This window comes from Zea mays, chromosome 5, assembly GCF_902167145.1.
Source record: "Zea mays cultivar B73 chromosome 5, Zm-B73-REFERENCE-NAM-5.0, whole genome shotgun sequence".
Lineage (NCBI taxonomy): Eukaryota > Viridiplantae > Streptophyta > Magnoliopsida > Poales > Poaceae > Zea > Zea mays.
In genome coordinates this window covers 212,697,930-212,714,507 of record NC_050100.1, presented here as the reverse complement: position 1 = coordinate 212,714,507, position 16,578 = coordinate 212,697,930, and the positions used below count along the sequence as shown (strand labels likewise).

General features: G+C 47.5%; 1 protein-coding gene across 2 annotated transcripts; it reads right to left on the bottom strand.

Annotated features, from left to right (window-relative positions):
* Nucleotides 1-412: 412 nt before the first annotated feature.
* Nucleotides 413-2,641, bottom strand: LOC100191517 (uncharacterized). 2 transcript variants are annotated; one of them, NM_001382609.1, is made up of 4 exons: nt 2,016-2,641; nt 1,767-1,903; nt 1,412-1,651; nt 413-1,297 (listed from the first exon to the last, which is right to left on the bottom strand). In NM_001382609.1, exons 1-4 carry the CDS (start codon nt 2,122-2,124, stop codon nt 791-793), a joined length of 993 nt encoding a protein of 330 aa, NP_001369538.1. In that variant the 5' UTR covers nt 2,125-2,641; the 3' UTR covers nt 413-790. The 2 variants fall into 2 exon arrangements, with proteins under 2 accessions (NP_001369538.1, NP_001369535.1); NM_001382606.1 differs by having other exon boundaries at nt 576-1,297; nt 1,767-1,911; nt 2,016-2,639.
* Between the last annotated feature and the right edge of the window lie 13,937 nt (nt 2,642-16,578).

Below are 16,578 nucleotides of genomic sequence, written 5' to 3'. Positions count from 1 at the left end.
GTGTAATGAATGTGAAAAGTTGCCTCTGCTCTTATTCAGCTTTCCTGTTCGTGCGTCTGTGGAAAGATGAAAGGGACAGAAAGTCGCGTCTGTCTCTCATGTTCGTATTGCGCGAGTGTGCAGGACTTGTTTAACATGTCCTAAGCTTTCCAGACGCACCGATCTATACTTAAATATGGTGTTAACCAAAGTACTCTGTGTTGCGTTTTGTTTTTGCTGTTTCTGGACTCGTAATTGGAAGCTGGATGCCATAGGCTGCATCTGGCCAACACTGATGATGGCCATGGTTTCTTTTTGTTTTCTTCAGACCTCATGCTACAGAACAGAACGGTTTCGGTGGGGGGCACTGTTCCATTCATTAATACACTACACTAGCTGTTTCAGTTTCACTGTGCAGAACTCACAGCTAAATCATGCGAAAATGCGTAATAGTACAGTATTTTTTTTAAAAAAAAAACCAACTGGTAATAACACCCTGATTTGACATAGGCACTGTGCCATAAAAAGAGTAGTACTTGCCTCTATGCGCACTTATTTCTCCCCCAACTCCATTGATCTTCTGGAACACCACGAGTGACTGGGATGATCAACGATATTAATTACCCACTCTTTACCCTACCATGCATGCATACACTTTCTTCCTTCATAACGGCATAACCATAGCTAGAAATTCACCATTACAGGCTTACAGCAGCGTTGCGCAAAGAAAAATCACGGCACGATTCTTTTTTCTTCTTGTTGACACAGGATTCGAAGACGGTCGATCGATCGGCGTGGGAAGATCGAACGTCTAGTTCCACATCCACCAGCTGATCTGGCCGGCGTCCTCGTCCTCGTCCGCGTGGTGGTGGGTGGCGTGTCCGGCGAAGAACGCGGCGGCGGCGGCGGCGGCTTCGTCGGCGTAGTAGCTGCACCCCTCGTCGCTGCCGGCGCCGTCGTCGTCCGACTGGATGCCTCCTCCGGCGCCATGATTCACGGGGCCCATCGTCCCGCAGTCGTGGTAGTGGTCCTCGCCGCCGGGGAAGTACGACTCCACGCTGCTATCAACTGCCGCGGCGAACCTGCCGTACAGCAGCGCGTCCGCGTCCACCACCGCGCTCCCGCCGCTGCCGGTGCTCAGCCTGTCCTCGGACTTCACCTCCTGCAGCACCTCGAACGTCGCCGCAGGCTCTGCTGGCTCCTCGACGTCGTCGGCCAGGGAAGCCTCGACGTCCACCGCCGGCGCGGCGGTGTCAGCGGTGGCGCCGCCCTCCGTCGCATCCTCCTTCTCTTGCAGCTTCTCGGTCAACGACACAACCTTAATGAAACCACAGTCGTGGAGTCGTCTATCAGCAACGTGCTTGGAGCGAGGCCATAACCATACGAATGGAAGAAAGCTCGCTTGGTTGCTGTCCTGGAGATGATTAATTACCTGTGAGCGGAGGCGGTTGTTGTCCTGGAGGAGGGCGTCGTGGTCCGCTCGGAGAGCGTCGAAGGAGGCCTTGAGGCGGTCGAAGTCGCGCTCGAGCTGCTTGGTCTTCCACCGGGCGCGGCGGTTCTGGAACCAGACGGCCACCTGGCGAGGCTGCAGGCCCAGCTTGCGCGCCAGCTCCGTCTTGCGCTCCGGCTCCAGCTTGTTCTCCTCCTCGAAGCTCCTCTCCAGCAGAAGCACCTGCACGTGCGCGCGCCATGCCCATGCACGCGTCAGGCTCGCTCAGGGCCACGCCATGCATCTACGTATTGCCTATCTAGCTAGGTGGCAAGAGGAGTTGACTAGCTAGCTATACCTGCTCTGGGGTGAGGCGGCGCTTCTTCTCCGGCAGCTGCTCGTCGTAGTACTCTTCCTCGAGGAGCTCGTCGGGCGAGGTGAAGAAGGGCCGTTTTACGCCGCGCCCTTCTTCAAGGCCAAGCATCGGTCTCCCGCCTTCGTCACTCCCACATGGCAACCCCAATCAGTACACAAGAATTCCTCCAAGCCAAGTACCAAGATCCATGGAATCAACAAATCAAGCTAGAGATTTGGATGGGACTAATACCTCGATGGAACAAGCCGCCGCCGGGACCGCCGCCTGCGCCGCAGTCGAGGAAGAGCATCTGCCCGGCGCCAGAGCCCGGCGCGTTGAAGATGAGCCGTCCAGACTCCATGGTTCAATGCAAGAGCGAAGCAAACTTGGAGATTCTTTGCCTTAATTATCGCTTAATCCGAGACTAGTATCTATATGGCGCGTCGACCTATGTACAGAAGCTAGCGAGCTAGCTGCCGTGCCGACGACGACGGCGAGGGGGTGGGATCTATAAGAAGCAGGAGGAGGAGGCGAGCATGGCGGCGATCTTGTGGCGGAAGAAGCTCGTGCTCCACAGAAGCCTCGCCGGAGTCTCCATCGGAATCAACCAAAATCCCATCATGCACGCCCCAGCCCCTGAGCAACCGCGTGATCTCCTTCCTCAGCCGCGCGGAGGAGATCGAGGCCGCCTGAAACAGCCTCTAGCCGGCCGGAGAAGCTAGCGAGGGGACAATTCGGCTACGCTGCGGCGGCCGGATCGGAGGAGGTTGGTGGACGACGGAGCTGCAAAAAGGAAAAACCTATTTCGCTCCCTTTTTAAAATTCTATATTCTATCGACGAGGAAAATGCTTTAGTATTCGATAATATATTTTTTTTGCTCTGGAGGGCTCTGGAACTAAAGTTTGAAGAAATGGAGAGGGAACTTCTTATAGGCGCCGGGGCAAGGCGGGTTGACGGTTTTACCCTCGGTGGCAGCGGTGGGTGGCCGGCGCGGGAGACGAACGTGGTAGGCCGGTAGAGCAGAGGATCTATCTTTTTGCGCTGAGAGGAGAGAAACGTTGCCCACTTGAAGTCTCAAAGGCATGGTCAGAACTCACTCAGGATCTTCTGTCAAGGGACCATCAACGCTGTATATATAACGAGACCAGCTTGGATTGCAAGGTTGTTTAATGTAGAACCGTGTTCTTTTCTACCGACTCGTATTCGTTCTCTGATTCATCCTACGGACAAAGTTATGTTCAAGGAACCATGAGTGACAAGACAATGGCGGCGCACAATACCACAATTAGATTCATATACATATACATATATACTCTTCCTGTAAGCTTAATTTGTCATTTATTTATTTATTGAGTGTCTGTTTGAAAGACAAAAAGATTTTACATAAATCAGTTTATTTTATAAACAAATGTAGAAGGAAAAAACTTGTGTTCTAACAAAGCTTCACTGTGTTCCTTCTAGAAACGCATGCACTGCCCCACCATTCTACCACGCGCCAACAACCTCCGCCCTACTCAATAAGTACGTACTCACGCCATTTGTATTATGTGTTTCTGTGTCAATGCCTGATCTCACACTTCCTTTCATGCACACCATGATCCCATGTTACTGATTCTTCTTGTACTCCCCCCGTTTACAAATATATGATGTTGTTGACTCTCTTTTTTTCAAAAAATTATCCACTCGTCTCAATAAAAAACTATTAAAAAATATAAAATTTTAAATCATGCCCAAACAATCAAAAGTGATAAAACAAATCACAACAAAATAAATATCAATTCACAGTTTTTTAATAAGTCGAGTTATCAATATTTTGAAAGAAAACAATGGGTTAAATTTGTCATATATTTGTGTGAACGGAGGTAGTACTCATTTTACTTTGCTAACAGAATACTTTGGCTCCATTTAATAACAGTAAAAAAATTAAAATTGGGTTATTTTTTTAAAAAAAATACTTAGAACAAAACCAAAGTGGCTTAAAATTTAGGGGGAAAAAGAGAGTAGTTTCAACCATTAATTACAAAGTTATCTTCCTGGTTGGTGGATGCCACGTGATGTAGCTGAAACATATCTACTGTTATCGAGTAACAGGAAAATATGTGGCTACCATCATGCATGTGTGAAGGCTCCCAATAATTCAGGGTCTGCTGCTGTAGCCATCTCTTGTTTTTTTTTACCACACTTCGTTCGGACAGTTAACCTGGTGAATCTGATTGATTACGACGTTCTCATCATTACAGGATAAGCCTTTACTCTTTCTACAGTCAAATGGTATCAGAACAGTATAATAGTCAACATCTGTTGCTGTTAGAACAGTTTTCAATCTATCAAGGAAAAAAATTACTGGCTAGGCGATAAACGGACTGCACTTTTGCTCTGTACATCTTTGCGGCAGAAATGAAACTACGGTGACGCAACGAGTCTTGGCTAGATCCAAGGCGAGCTGTGAGCAAGGTGACGGCCGGACCGGACAACCAATTGTGGATCAGTCCATGCCGTCCTGTCGGGTAACTGTCCGGTAGTGACAGGGAATTCAGGCCATTCCACTGGAATGGAGTGGACTCGTTCGTCCGCACCCCCGGCCCCGGGGCTCCCCAGCAGCTCCATCCTGCCAAATCGGCCGTTCGTTTCCACGGTCGAGCTGCAGCTTCGCTCCAGGCTCCGGCAGTTCACCTGTCTACTACCGCCACGCATCTTCACCGTGCGGCGGCCTGATGCTTCGCGCCTGCGCGGCCATGTGACCGGAGTCGACAGCCAATGTGTAGGCCTGGGCAAAAAGAACCGGAACCGAGGAACCGAACCGAAATAACCGAGAACCGGAACCGAACTAACCGAACCGAAGGAACCGTTATGAATTTCGGTTCTGGTTTTTTGAGAACCGAAATAAATGAGATATTTTCGGTTCTGCACTCCAAAGAACCGAAAGAACCGAAAGAACCGAAAAACCCAAAAGTATTAGATTCAATTTGTTACATGTGTTTGTAACTTCGGATGTTGTGTTATCGACTTATGTTGAACCTCTAATCATCCATGTATTATCTATAAAATTATAGTCATTGTGCACTTGTCGTTGTTTGTGGGGAGATATTGCTGAAATTTCTCACAAAAGTTATCGTTATTCATAATTTTAGAGTGGCTGTTACAGTTCGGTTAAAACCGAGGAACCGAACCGAAGAACCGAGAACCGAACTAGTCGGTTCTGATTTCTTTATCTTGCTATTTCGGTTCTAGTTTTTGAAGAACCGAATTTCTACAAGAACCGAGGAACCGAACCGAACCGAACCGAAGAACCGAATGCCCAGGCCTACCAATGTGGTAGGGCGCGGGCCGGCCGGGCCGGCCGGTCGTGCTGGTGGTCCATGTGGTCGGCTATACTGGCCCCGGTTTGCACTGAAAGATTCCCATCGAGCCTCGTCCAGCGCAGGCTCCATGGGTTTCCCCATGTTATCATCCCATGTGGAAACTAGTTGTACTCCTGTTTTCTTTTATGTACTCTCACCGTATTACTTCATTATTTTTTCACTAGAAAATCATGCATGCTAGGGTTGTGGGGAAGAAGATAAAGCTGTTGGGAGGTGCTGATGCAATTTTCTGATGATCCCATTTAGTATGGTCCAAGGGCAGAGGATAGGATTAGGATGGTCCTCACTGTTCTAGAGATGACAATGAGTAAATACCAATCGGGTATTACTATCCTATACTTATACTCGCGACAAAAAATAACACCGTCAGGTCACCCATATTTACTGGTGGGTATGGATTTACTCTCATACCCATATCCATGTGGGTACGGGTCACCCGTCGGTTCGTCCATACCAACAAAGATTAAATATCTATCAAAATAATACATTAAACAAACATTAATTATATCTATCTAAATATCATTACAAAATTTCTAGAATCATTCAATCACCCATTCAATAACACCATGGATAATTGGATAAAATATCAACACTATAATAGTACCACATAACACATTACATGGTCATCGAATATTTGTTAAGCCTCCTATGACACTATTGCCCAAAATGTTGTTAAATAGTCAAAATAGATAGATGGCCGAAGCCCAAGTTCACGCTTTTATACTGGGTATTTTATACCCATGTGTTAACGGGTATGAGTGAGGGTGGAACGTTCTAAAACCCGTTTGCCCATCAAGAGGGTAACATTTGAATTTTTTGGGAGTCTATAAGTAGACTTTGTGGCTAGCTTTGGACACAATGTTCACACTCATACACTTGTGTACAACTTTTGAGGGTTGAGAAACACACTTCACTCACTTGAATCCTTTGGATCATAATTTGAATAAGATTGGAGAGCTCCTAGTGCATCATATCTAGTTCTTGCATCTTGTAGCATTAGTTAAGCGGTTGTTGGAGATTGTTGTTGCTCGATCATCTACTATAAGCATGGACTCTGGTGCTCATTACCTATGGGAGATTCACAAATAGAAACTCTAATGAAATTGTGGCTAGTTGGAGTGCCTCTCTGGTGTGGTCCTTATGGTGCCTAAGTATTAGGCTTTAGCCTGTAATACCACTTAACGCATGAACCATCTAGCTTACACTCACCACAGTAAGGATTAGATTGCTAGCAAGCAACCGAACCTCATGGATAAATAATTGTGTTCATTCACTTGATCGGTTTGGTTTGATCTCTATCACACCTATATTTATACTCATGTAGGGTTTGTTCGTTTTCCTCTTAATCCATGTAGATTGGATGGGTTTAAATCCCAAATAAGTCAAAATCCGTCATAATCTTTTCCAATCACATCCAATTCATATGAAGCGAGAATAGCCGAACAAGGCCATAGGGGTATGACTTTTCTAAACGCTGACAGATATTAATTTGATCCAAACTAGCAAGAATGTGGTGCACTTAAAGGAGAAGGCAGTGTTGAAATTAAATTCCATGCTATACTGCAAACCAGACGTACGTAGTTTATTTAGTTAAGTTTTCTTGTGGTGAAATACACTCTAGCTAGTCCTTGACTCTGGCACTATTTTTCAGTATTAGGCGATGACGCCTGCAGCGAATTTTCAATTAGACAGTCGAGTCGATGGCTCCGATGACAATCGCAAGTAAAACGTTTTTTTTCTCTATAAAAAGATTTCGTGAAAAATATGTGAACACCTAACTTCTGACGTTGCATAAAAACGCGCAGCCGGACTGCTCCCTATATATAGGCTACAGCTAGCTACCTTGCCACTTCGTTTTTTTCTAAAGCAGACACTGATACGTTAATTTTATGCAGCGGTATCTTCATTAGTTCAGTTTAATTAGAGTAACACATATAATAATTAACCTCTGATGGCACTATCAGTGTACCTGTGAAGCTAAAGTTTAAAGAAAGCATCACCCCGTATGACGAAAGCGACATGCAAGGGGTTCCTTTCACACAAGGATATATAACAAAACTTAAACTGGATGTGCAGCTAGAGCATATTGTGTCCCGGTACTTGAGAGAATTTGTTTTGGTGTAGAGTTCCCCACTAGTACAATAATCATGTCCTTTGGTGACGCTTGAACTCTCTAACACACTAAAAAGAATAACTCATATAGTGGTAGGACTCTGAACCAAATACAGTACAGTAATCATGCATTGTCTCATGCGTAGTTTTGTACTTCACTTACACGCAGCACATGTAATACTGGATGAGAAGTTTTTGTCATATATGAACTAACTCGTGAATGACTATATATATAGTCCCGATTGATAGTTAGACCATGTTTGGAACCTCTATATAGAGCTAATAGTTAGTCAGCTAAAAAATTGTTAGCTGGGTTGAGCCATCAAATAAACTAAGTATTAGTTATGAATTAGCTATCAATTAGTTGTCGTATTAGCAGGGAATGTTTGGAATCTCTACAACTTACTATAGCAGATAATTAGTAGCAGTTCTAGAGTTTCACAGAGCCTTATACATTTCAGTCCGAGAGTTAATTATACCAATTAATTAGGGCTAAAGATCATCATACGCTTATTAAATTATAAATCTATAATTAATGCTCCTATTAACCTTAACTTAAACTCTAACCGGATTAATGTGTTGCACCAAATGTCGTTTCAACCTTTTACGCTACTGTCGGAAGGTTAACTTAGTTGGCATGAAAATGATCGTCTGGTGCGCGCGCGCGCACAGACCATTATATCACCGTGTGCAGTGCAGTTGTGCTTACAACTTATCGTGTTCAGCTATACAGACTTAACTAGCAGTTTTACCTATCTCACCTCTTAAACTCTACTCTATGAAAAAAAAATGCAATCTACAGACTACAGTGTAAATAGTATAGCGCGTTTGGTTCACGTATGGACGAAGCCAGGTTACCTGGTGCCAGGCCCAGCGCCTGCAGAGATCTACTGTTGTTTGGTTCCACCGAGTCATTTCAGGCTGACTGACCATCTGCAGCTGCCGGAGTGCCGTCTAGTTACCTGCGACTGCGAGGTGGATTCAGCCAGCCTGCTCCATTGCTTGCTCGCACCACGCCACGTGAGGTAGGCCCGGCAGAAATGTCCGATAGTGACATTTTCCCGGACCAGAGCCTGGCCACAGGCGGCGTTTTGCACACGTCGTCCGCAGCCTCAGCCTGCCGAACCAGGCGGCAACAAACAAAACTGGTGCTGCTTGTTGCATCTCCGGCGAGTCTGGTTTGGCTTGGCCGGCCCGGCTGCAGGAAATCAAACGCGCTCAACGGCCACACCCCAAGTTGTAATCCAGTTTGAAAATAACTCGTGTGACCAGGTAATGAACCGTGAATTTTTCATACACCCTTTGCTTGCCTAGGTTCATCTTGCATCCCCTTTTTATTTTGATTGACGGTATGGATTCGGAGTAACTAGTTAGTGGTAAGACCAACTCCAGCAACCCTCCGTATACCACTCCGCATCCGCATTTTGCACGGTCGCGGGCACTGTTTCGCTCTCCAGCAGTCTCCGTATCCGGCTCCGTAAAACGCACGGCGTGTACCCAGACTCCCCATTTCCACGCTTTCTCTCTCCTCTCCGCAGCTCTCTCGCGGGCGCGCGCGCCTGCTGGCGGGCCCCAGGTGTCATAGACTGCATGCGGAGTGGGATGGGGAGTGTTGCTGGAAACGGAGACGGATACGGAGAGGAGAGAGAATGTGTCGGCCGCGCGTTTTAGGGATACGGAGTCGCACACTGCTGGAGTTGGTCTAAGGGGGGAAGAGAGAGGCGGTGGGCTCCAGCTCCGCGCCCACGGTGCTCGTCGTATACGCGTCGGGGGCGTGTGATGTGATGGCGCGGGCCCAGACAGCACACCCGGCCCACGGCCACGGGGACGGAGCCGGAGCGGCTCGTGCGCCCGCGTCGGCGCAACGAGATGCCACGCGGGGGGCAGCGCCGTAATCTCTCGCGTTTCGGGAGATTCCGGACGGCTTCTCTTGCATGCACCATGCAATTGCCCCCCCGCGGGCCCCGCCACCCGTCGCGGTAGTAGCACATGGACGCGCGCCCACCGGATCCTCTGCGCCGCTGCTTTGCGCTCGCACTCGGTCCCTCCGTTTGGGTGGGACTCGAAACGTTAGCCATGCCTGCCGCTCATGCGTCGTATACGTCTCCATCTCCACGTTCTTTTTTTTTTTTTTGCTTATACGAGGAACCTAAGATTTTTTTTATTAAGGCAACGAAGAGACAAATCAGATCTTTATCACACGGTTTTCTCAAGAGTTTCCGACTTTTTCTTTCTTGAGACAATACCGATACATTTTTTTGATTCCAAGCAAGTGCACTCGTATAGTTGTATCGCGGTCACGGGCCGAGAAAGGTTAGTTATTCTCTCCGTGGAAATGTTAGCGTGCAAGAAACACACCAGTACACGAACGACTTTCACATCTACAAAGCGGACCGCGATCGAGATTTAGGTAGTGTTTGGTTGAAGAGCCAAGTAGAACGGAGCCGTTCTGTCCCAGTTTTGTTACTGTTTGGTTACAAAGGAACCAGAACGGAATTGCTCCAATTAGGGAATATTCTCCTCAGATCCGGAAACATTCCGCTCCAAAAAATCAACGGGACGGAGCCGCTCCGTTCCCATCCCGCTCTCACAGTCACGCTCCGTTCCGTTCACTCTGCAACCAAACAAAAAACAGAGCCACTCCGTTCCAGATTACCAAACACAGAACAGAGCGACTCCGTTCCTAGAATCAGGGATGGAACGGCTCCGTTCTACTTGGCTCTTCAACCAAACACTACCTTATACCCCCCCGCCTCGAGACCAATCAGAATCGTCTCACGTCTAAAGCGTCGATTCCAAATTTCGTCACACGTCTCATCCCACAGCGCCAGCGCCCTCCCGGAATACGAATAGTAATCTCCTCTTGGCATCTTTTTTGGATCAGGCGTCAACAATTCCCGTGGCCACCTCGTGTGGCCTGCGCGGGAAGCAGAAGCATGTCGGCTGGGCGGGCCGGGCCCCGCAAATGGTTCTCTTCTTCCGTTCCGTTCCGTTCCGTCCGTCTCGCTTCTTCGTCCTCCTCCTTTGACGTCTTTCTTTCTTTTTCGCCGCCGGCCGGAAAGCAAAAGGAAGCCAAGCGAGGGGAAAGTGCCCTTGTGTTGATCACTCCTTTTTTTCTTCCGCGCCCACTCGCAAAAGGCTTGATGGTTATTTTATAGCTCTCTTTAATTCTGCTACGCGAGGTGACGCTTCCACATCTCGCGCACTCGATTCGCCCGCGCGGTGCTTCATGTCTATTTGTGCTCCTTTCACCAGCGCAAAAAAAAGCTTTGGGAAACCTGGGGGACTTTCTACGAAATCTGCATGCAGAAACAAAGCAGAAGCAGCGCCCCTCTACAGCTACGAGTGTTCTTCGAGCATATATGTCAATACGTAGCAGAGATCTAATTACATCTGAGTGCTTGTAAGTAGTACAGACATGTGAGAGTGATAATAATGACTCGTGTTCCTTTTGAAAGCTGTGTGTTAATAGAATCTACGATCGGGGCTTCGTCAAACTCTTAATAATCTTTTGTCGTGGCCACCATGGTTTTCTATACGATTCAACTACGACATCGTTCTTAATATGCATGCATGGTGCCATCTTTATATCGTACTCATGATATTCTTCCAGAGACGTGTGACGACTGCTGTACTTGCAGCAGGGGAGACATGCGCTTGCAAAATAATAAGATGCTAATAATAAGACACGTATATTGACCTGCTAGGCAATTGCTTTCTGTAGTTTGTTTGGTGCGATGATTACACGGAAAGTTTGATTACGCAGCAGTTTATTAACGACAAGGAAAGAAAGAAAGAAGGTTTACTCTAATATAATCTTCTTTCTCACGGCCGGGTGGTTAATTACAAACAGTATCTTGTCACGCGCGGCGCGAAGCATCTGGTGGGCCTCCGATCCCTCTCACCACCGAACAAGGAGACAAAAACTCGAGTACCATTTCGATTTCGACGTGTTCTCAAAAAAAAAAAAAAAGTCGCAGCATGTTCTCGAGCATTTCGAATACGTTACTTCCTTGTGTTTCTCTCTTAATGATCGAAGCAAAGACCTAAAATATACGTAAGGTCACGATTATATTATATGAGTACGCGGTTCCCGCCAGGCCCTGGTGGCCGGTCTATAAGCAGCGTCATAATTGCCCATTAGAGCATGCATGTATATATAGGAGGACTAGCTGATTCATAAGTACTAAATTCTAAGAGCCAATGATAACACCGATCGATGCATGAGCATGATCAACCAGCGGTACACAACACCAAACGGAAGCAATTGCAACCCCCCCCCCCCCCCCCCCCCCCCCCCAAAAAAAAAAAATCTATACAGACCAGTCTAGATGAATTTCTTATTATTAGGCTCGAAAGAGGCTACTAGCTCTTTAGCCGCCGCCGCCGCTTTCCTCTGCCAAGTCAGCAGGCACCCCGTAGCCAAACCAGGTGCAGCGCATCACGCAATCAGCACCGGCCGGGCGCCAGCGGCGGCACTCGACCGAGTGCGCTTTTCCAAAGACGCAAAGGCGCTGGATCGTCGCCGGCCGAGCAGCATTTGCATTCCTTCGTTCCCTTGCCTAGCCGCTGGCCTGGTCGTACTGGTGCCGCGCGAATGAGCTAGGAGGGACGGGGACCGATCGAGTGGCTCTCGCCGTGGACGTGCACTGCTCGCAAAACCACTTGGTGCAGTGCATGGCCGTCCGTACAGCGAGCATTTTGGACGGCCAGGAGAGACGGTTAGGCTGTGGCCGAGTGCAAGTGTGTGCCAGCACAGCAGTGTGCGTGTGCGGCTCTTGGCTTTGTCTCAAGGGCCAGTGCCATGGATGGACATGCATGGACAGAAGGAGCGAGCGGCGACAGGGAGGAAGCGCAGTGGCCAGTGGACAAGGTCAACCACGACCAGTAGCAGCGCACCGCCGGCCTCGATTGGCCGAGAGAAAAAGGAAGAGGGGGAGGAGGAGCGAGCAGAGGAGAGCATGGTTGCAGATCAGCGGCAGCCGGCATCAGCGATCAGTGAAGGCGCGCGGCACTGCAGCACGATCCGTCGACGTCAAGCCAAAGGCTCGCTGCACCTGCTCCAGAACTGTATCAGTGTATGGCCATCGTCTCGTATCTCCGAGATTTTTCGAGGAACGATCGTCCGTCGTTAATGACCTACGGAAACCGATAAGTAGAGCCACTGCGTTACTGATCTTATGACGTGGACCAAACACCAACACATGTCACTAGTAGTGACTGTGTGAGTGTGATGCAGAGGTGAGCGGGTAGCCTAGCCTCTCCCTGTGCGCGCCTTTGCCCGCGCATTTCCTACAGTGCATGGCAGCAGCAGCAGCACCGGACGGGTCCGATCATATCCGATCCGATCCGATCCGATCCTGTTGTGTGTGTGTGTGTGGTGGAAGGCACTGTGGCATGGCAGGGCAGGGCTCAGCAAAAGGACCTCCGACCCTCCATTGACCCCCGCCTGCATCTGCATGCATGTGCCCGTGCCGTGCTCGTCTATCTGAATCCCGAAGCACAACGCATCAGCTAATGGTTACTCCTACTAATCAGTGTACGTCTGTGCAGTGCATACCGCTTTCACTTAGCTTTCTCTGCCATTAACCTGCGCTGCTCCGTTGTGGGAAGATGAGAAGAACGAATGGCTGTACGCCGGCCTGCCTGTGTGGCTGCACTACTCCTCTGGATCTGAATCTGTCCCTAGCAGTCCAGCTGTTTTGACAGTAAGGTCTGTGACGGAGAATATGTGTTGGTTTAGTTTGTAAGTGAAGAGGAAGCCTGAGAATATATGTATGTGTGCATGTATGGCCAGGACTCAGGACAGGTTGATCAGCTATTGGGACACGCACGCACGTTGATGCACCCGCATGAATTGAGGCCGACAGGGAATCCAGGTCCAGGAGGAGGTAGCGCGCGCCTAGATATTTCCTTTCTCCTGTTGTTCAAGAGTAGTACATGATAAATCCCCCCTTTTAAAAAAACAAAAATCGAAATCAAAGAGAAAAAACAGTTAAGGCATGACGCTTACAAATACAACAAGCACGTGCATTGATTTCTGCACCACTGATTTAGCAAAAAAAAAAAAACCCGTCTTTTGGAGCGAGCAACCCTCTCAGCGCTGCGACAGGACAAGGATGCATGCACGCGCTCCTCCGTCAAGCACTTAAGCTAGCTAGGCAGTGGTGAGGTGATGTACACAAGTGCTGCGTGTGGCGCACCGACCGGCCATTCCTATCCGGCTGCGATCTCGTGCTGCCCCGATTAAGCAAAAACAAAAGCCACCGAGAGGGCCTTTGTTTAGACCTGGAGAAAGCTGGGGGTGCGCGATCGTGCGCGAGCACCACGCCCCCGGCCCGTTGCCGAGAAACGAGTGGGAGCAAAAGGCACACCTGCCGCTGCCGGCTGCCAAGCAAGTGCTCTCCGCACTACTACTAGGCAGGCAGGAGCACGATTGCGAAGAGAGGGTGGTGGAGTCTCCGGCCCTGTGGCAGGCTGGCTGGCTGGCTGGCTGCAACAACGAAGCAGGAGGCATCATCAGACATCACCTTATAAATATGTGAACTAAACAGCGTCTATGATATATCCGGGGCACGGGTCCTCGAACTTGCCATTTTATATCGATCACTCGGGTCTTCTAATTCTCAAAATTATATATAAAAAATAGGTGTTATATCAGTCCATCTAAAATAAAGTTTACTCAGATTGGATACCGACGTGACGTGAAGTGAAGTAGACCCAAGTGGCCAAGAGATAGTTTTAAAAAGATGTTATGCTTTCTAGAGAGAGAAAAAAAAAATCACCGGCTAGATTCCATTCGTTTTCCTCGTTACCCTCCCCTGTACGTTCAAGCCTGCATCGGGTTTACTACTAGACGCCAACTAATCAAAGTCTTCTTGCATGCTTACCTCCAGTTTAGGGTTAGATCACCAATACAATTCACCAGTACACAGTACTATGCTCTGTGCCTCTATGCAAGGGGTTACTGAACGGCAGCATATATGATATATCTATCCTGGCCTGCACAGACAACTGCTATCCACTTTTTTTTGCTGACAGTGAAGAAACCGCGACAGGAGCGCAAGCTTATCCTGAACAATAATATTGTTGTAAATACTAATCCGTATATTTTTTTCTTAATCGAGGAACTCGACAAAAACCTTTTTGCTTCGCTGTGAAGCAACAGTGGCGGCTTTTGCATCGTCAAATTTGCAACAGCAACAGCAACAGCGCGGTGGTGGTGAATCTTGTGAGTGGAAGGGAGAGTCAAGGTGGAATGGACGGACTCGCGACTTTACGAGGGGTGGGGGGTGGGGCCGTGGGGGTGATTGAACGCTGATGGGACGACCCCAAAGGCAACGCCAAAGCTGAGGGCATAAATACTCGATCCTGTAACTGTAACGGGATGAAAGTGGCCATGGGGGCCCCATGGTCGGCCTGCATGGTGCGCCACTGTTGTTAGTAAGGTAGGCGAATAAAGCTTGCTGCCTAGGTTAAGGTAGGCGATTGTTTGATGATCCCTAGCTAGCTAGTAGCTCCTGCCTCCTAGGACGACTGGACCTTCACGTACTAGTACTACCATGGATTGGTAGCCTATTGCCTAGTTGGAGTTTGATAATCTAGACAGCATAGCATAAGAGAGTATGGGCAAATGAGGCCCCTTTGTTTTTTGGTTATAGTGTGCACTTTGTTGGATTATCCACACACACAGAAAGGCTACCTGGAACGGGAACTCCGAGTCGAGATTCTAGAACGATGGCGAATTGGAAGATGCTAGAGATGAGATGAAAAAGGTGAGTAAAGTGTGCGTGGAAAAGTCATGTGAAAAATGGACCATTTCTGTTGACGTCGGAAAAGATATAAATCACACACGCCAGTAATAAACGGCTGTGATCCTCACGCGATCTTTTAAACACAACGTAGGACATAGCGGACCCACAAAACCAATTTAGAGATCGATTAATCCAATATTAATCGTATATTTTTTTTACTGGTAGACTGTCGAATACTACATCCGTTCACAAATATATGACACCGTTAGCTTTTTTCAAAAACTTTGACCACTTGTTTTATTCAAAATTGTAAAATTTTAAGTCAAACACAAACTACCTTAAATGATAAAACAAATCACAAAAAATGAATAAATGATAACTCATTAATTTTTTGAATAAGACAATTGGTCAAAATTTTTATAAAAAAGTCAATGCTATCATATATTTATGAACGGATGGAGTACCTTCCAACAAATTTACAAAACACATAAAGAGAGGAACACACATATTTTATCCTAGCATCGACTAGGTCACCTAAAACGTCATCAAATCTCATTGAAAGACATAGCAGACAACAAGATGTACGGGGAGGACAGGGCAAAAGAGATAGTAGGTGTATTTTTGATTGATTGGATGTTGAATGGCTCAATGAGTTGTGATTCTCTCAAATATATGGAGAGTTGGCTTTATTCAAGTAGAAAACAACTCAAGGATGCATTTCCAAGTTTTCTACGCCACAAATCAATATAAAAACGACATGCTTAAGTATCCAACAAAATTTGACCTAGATGACTTAGAAAGCCGACTAGGTCGAGTTTCATATAGATCGACTACCGTAGGTAGCATGACAACATGAATCGATCTAGACGAGATTAGGGGTGACCTGGCCGACTTTGCCCACTAGTCGGCTACCTACTAGCTGTCTACCTAGCATCTATGGGTGATGTATACATTGACCATACACTAGTCTAAAGGTGATACATGTACCGACTATTGTTTGGGAAGCACTTTATATTTCTTGCCGAACACTTGGAAAATATTGCTTTAAATATCTTTTGTCGATTGCTATTAAAAGCCTATAATCTTGCAAAGTCCCAGCATATATGAATTTCAAAATATTGCTTCGAACACTTTATAAGGATCCTTCCAACTTGGTGACCACTTTCCAAGCTTGGATGTTGGATATACTTCTGACTTACTTCGACCGATTGGATGTTAGATACCTCTATCATTTGTGATCATTTCATCTATATCTATACCACTAAACAATCTACCAATTTAAACTTTGCAAAATCCACCCAACCAAATCACCTCCACACCCATATATAACCTCCACTAAATCCAACAAATAAATTGCACCCAAATTAACACATCATCAAACCAACGGTCCAGATCGTTGAATAACCTTCTCTCACTTACTCGAATCCAATGGATTATTTGGACCATCACTCATTCGTCATCCTCTCACCCTCACCTTCACCCTCATCCGCAAACTCACTGCACTAGCCCCCCCCCCCCCTGTCCTCGTCGCTCAGTCTCCTCACTCATGCCGCCATCGGCAACCCCTCTCATCGCCGCCGCCATCG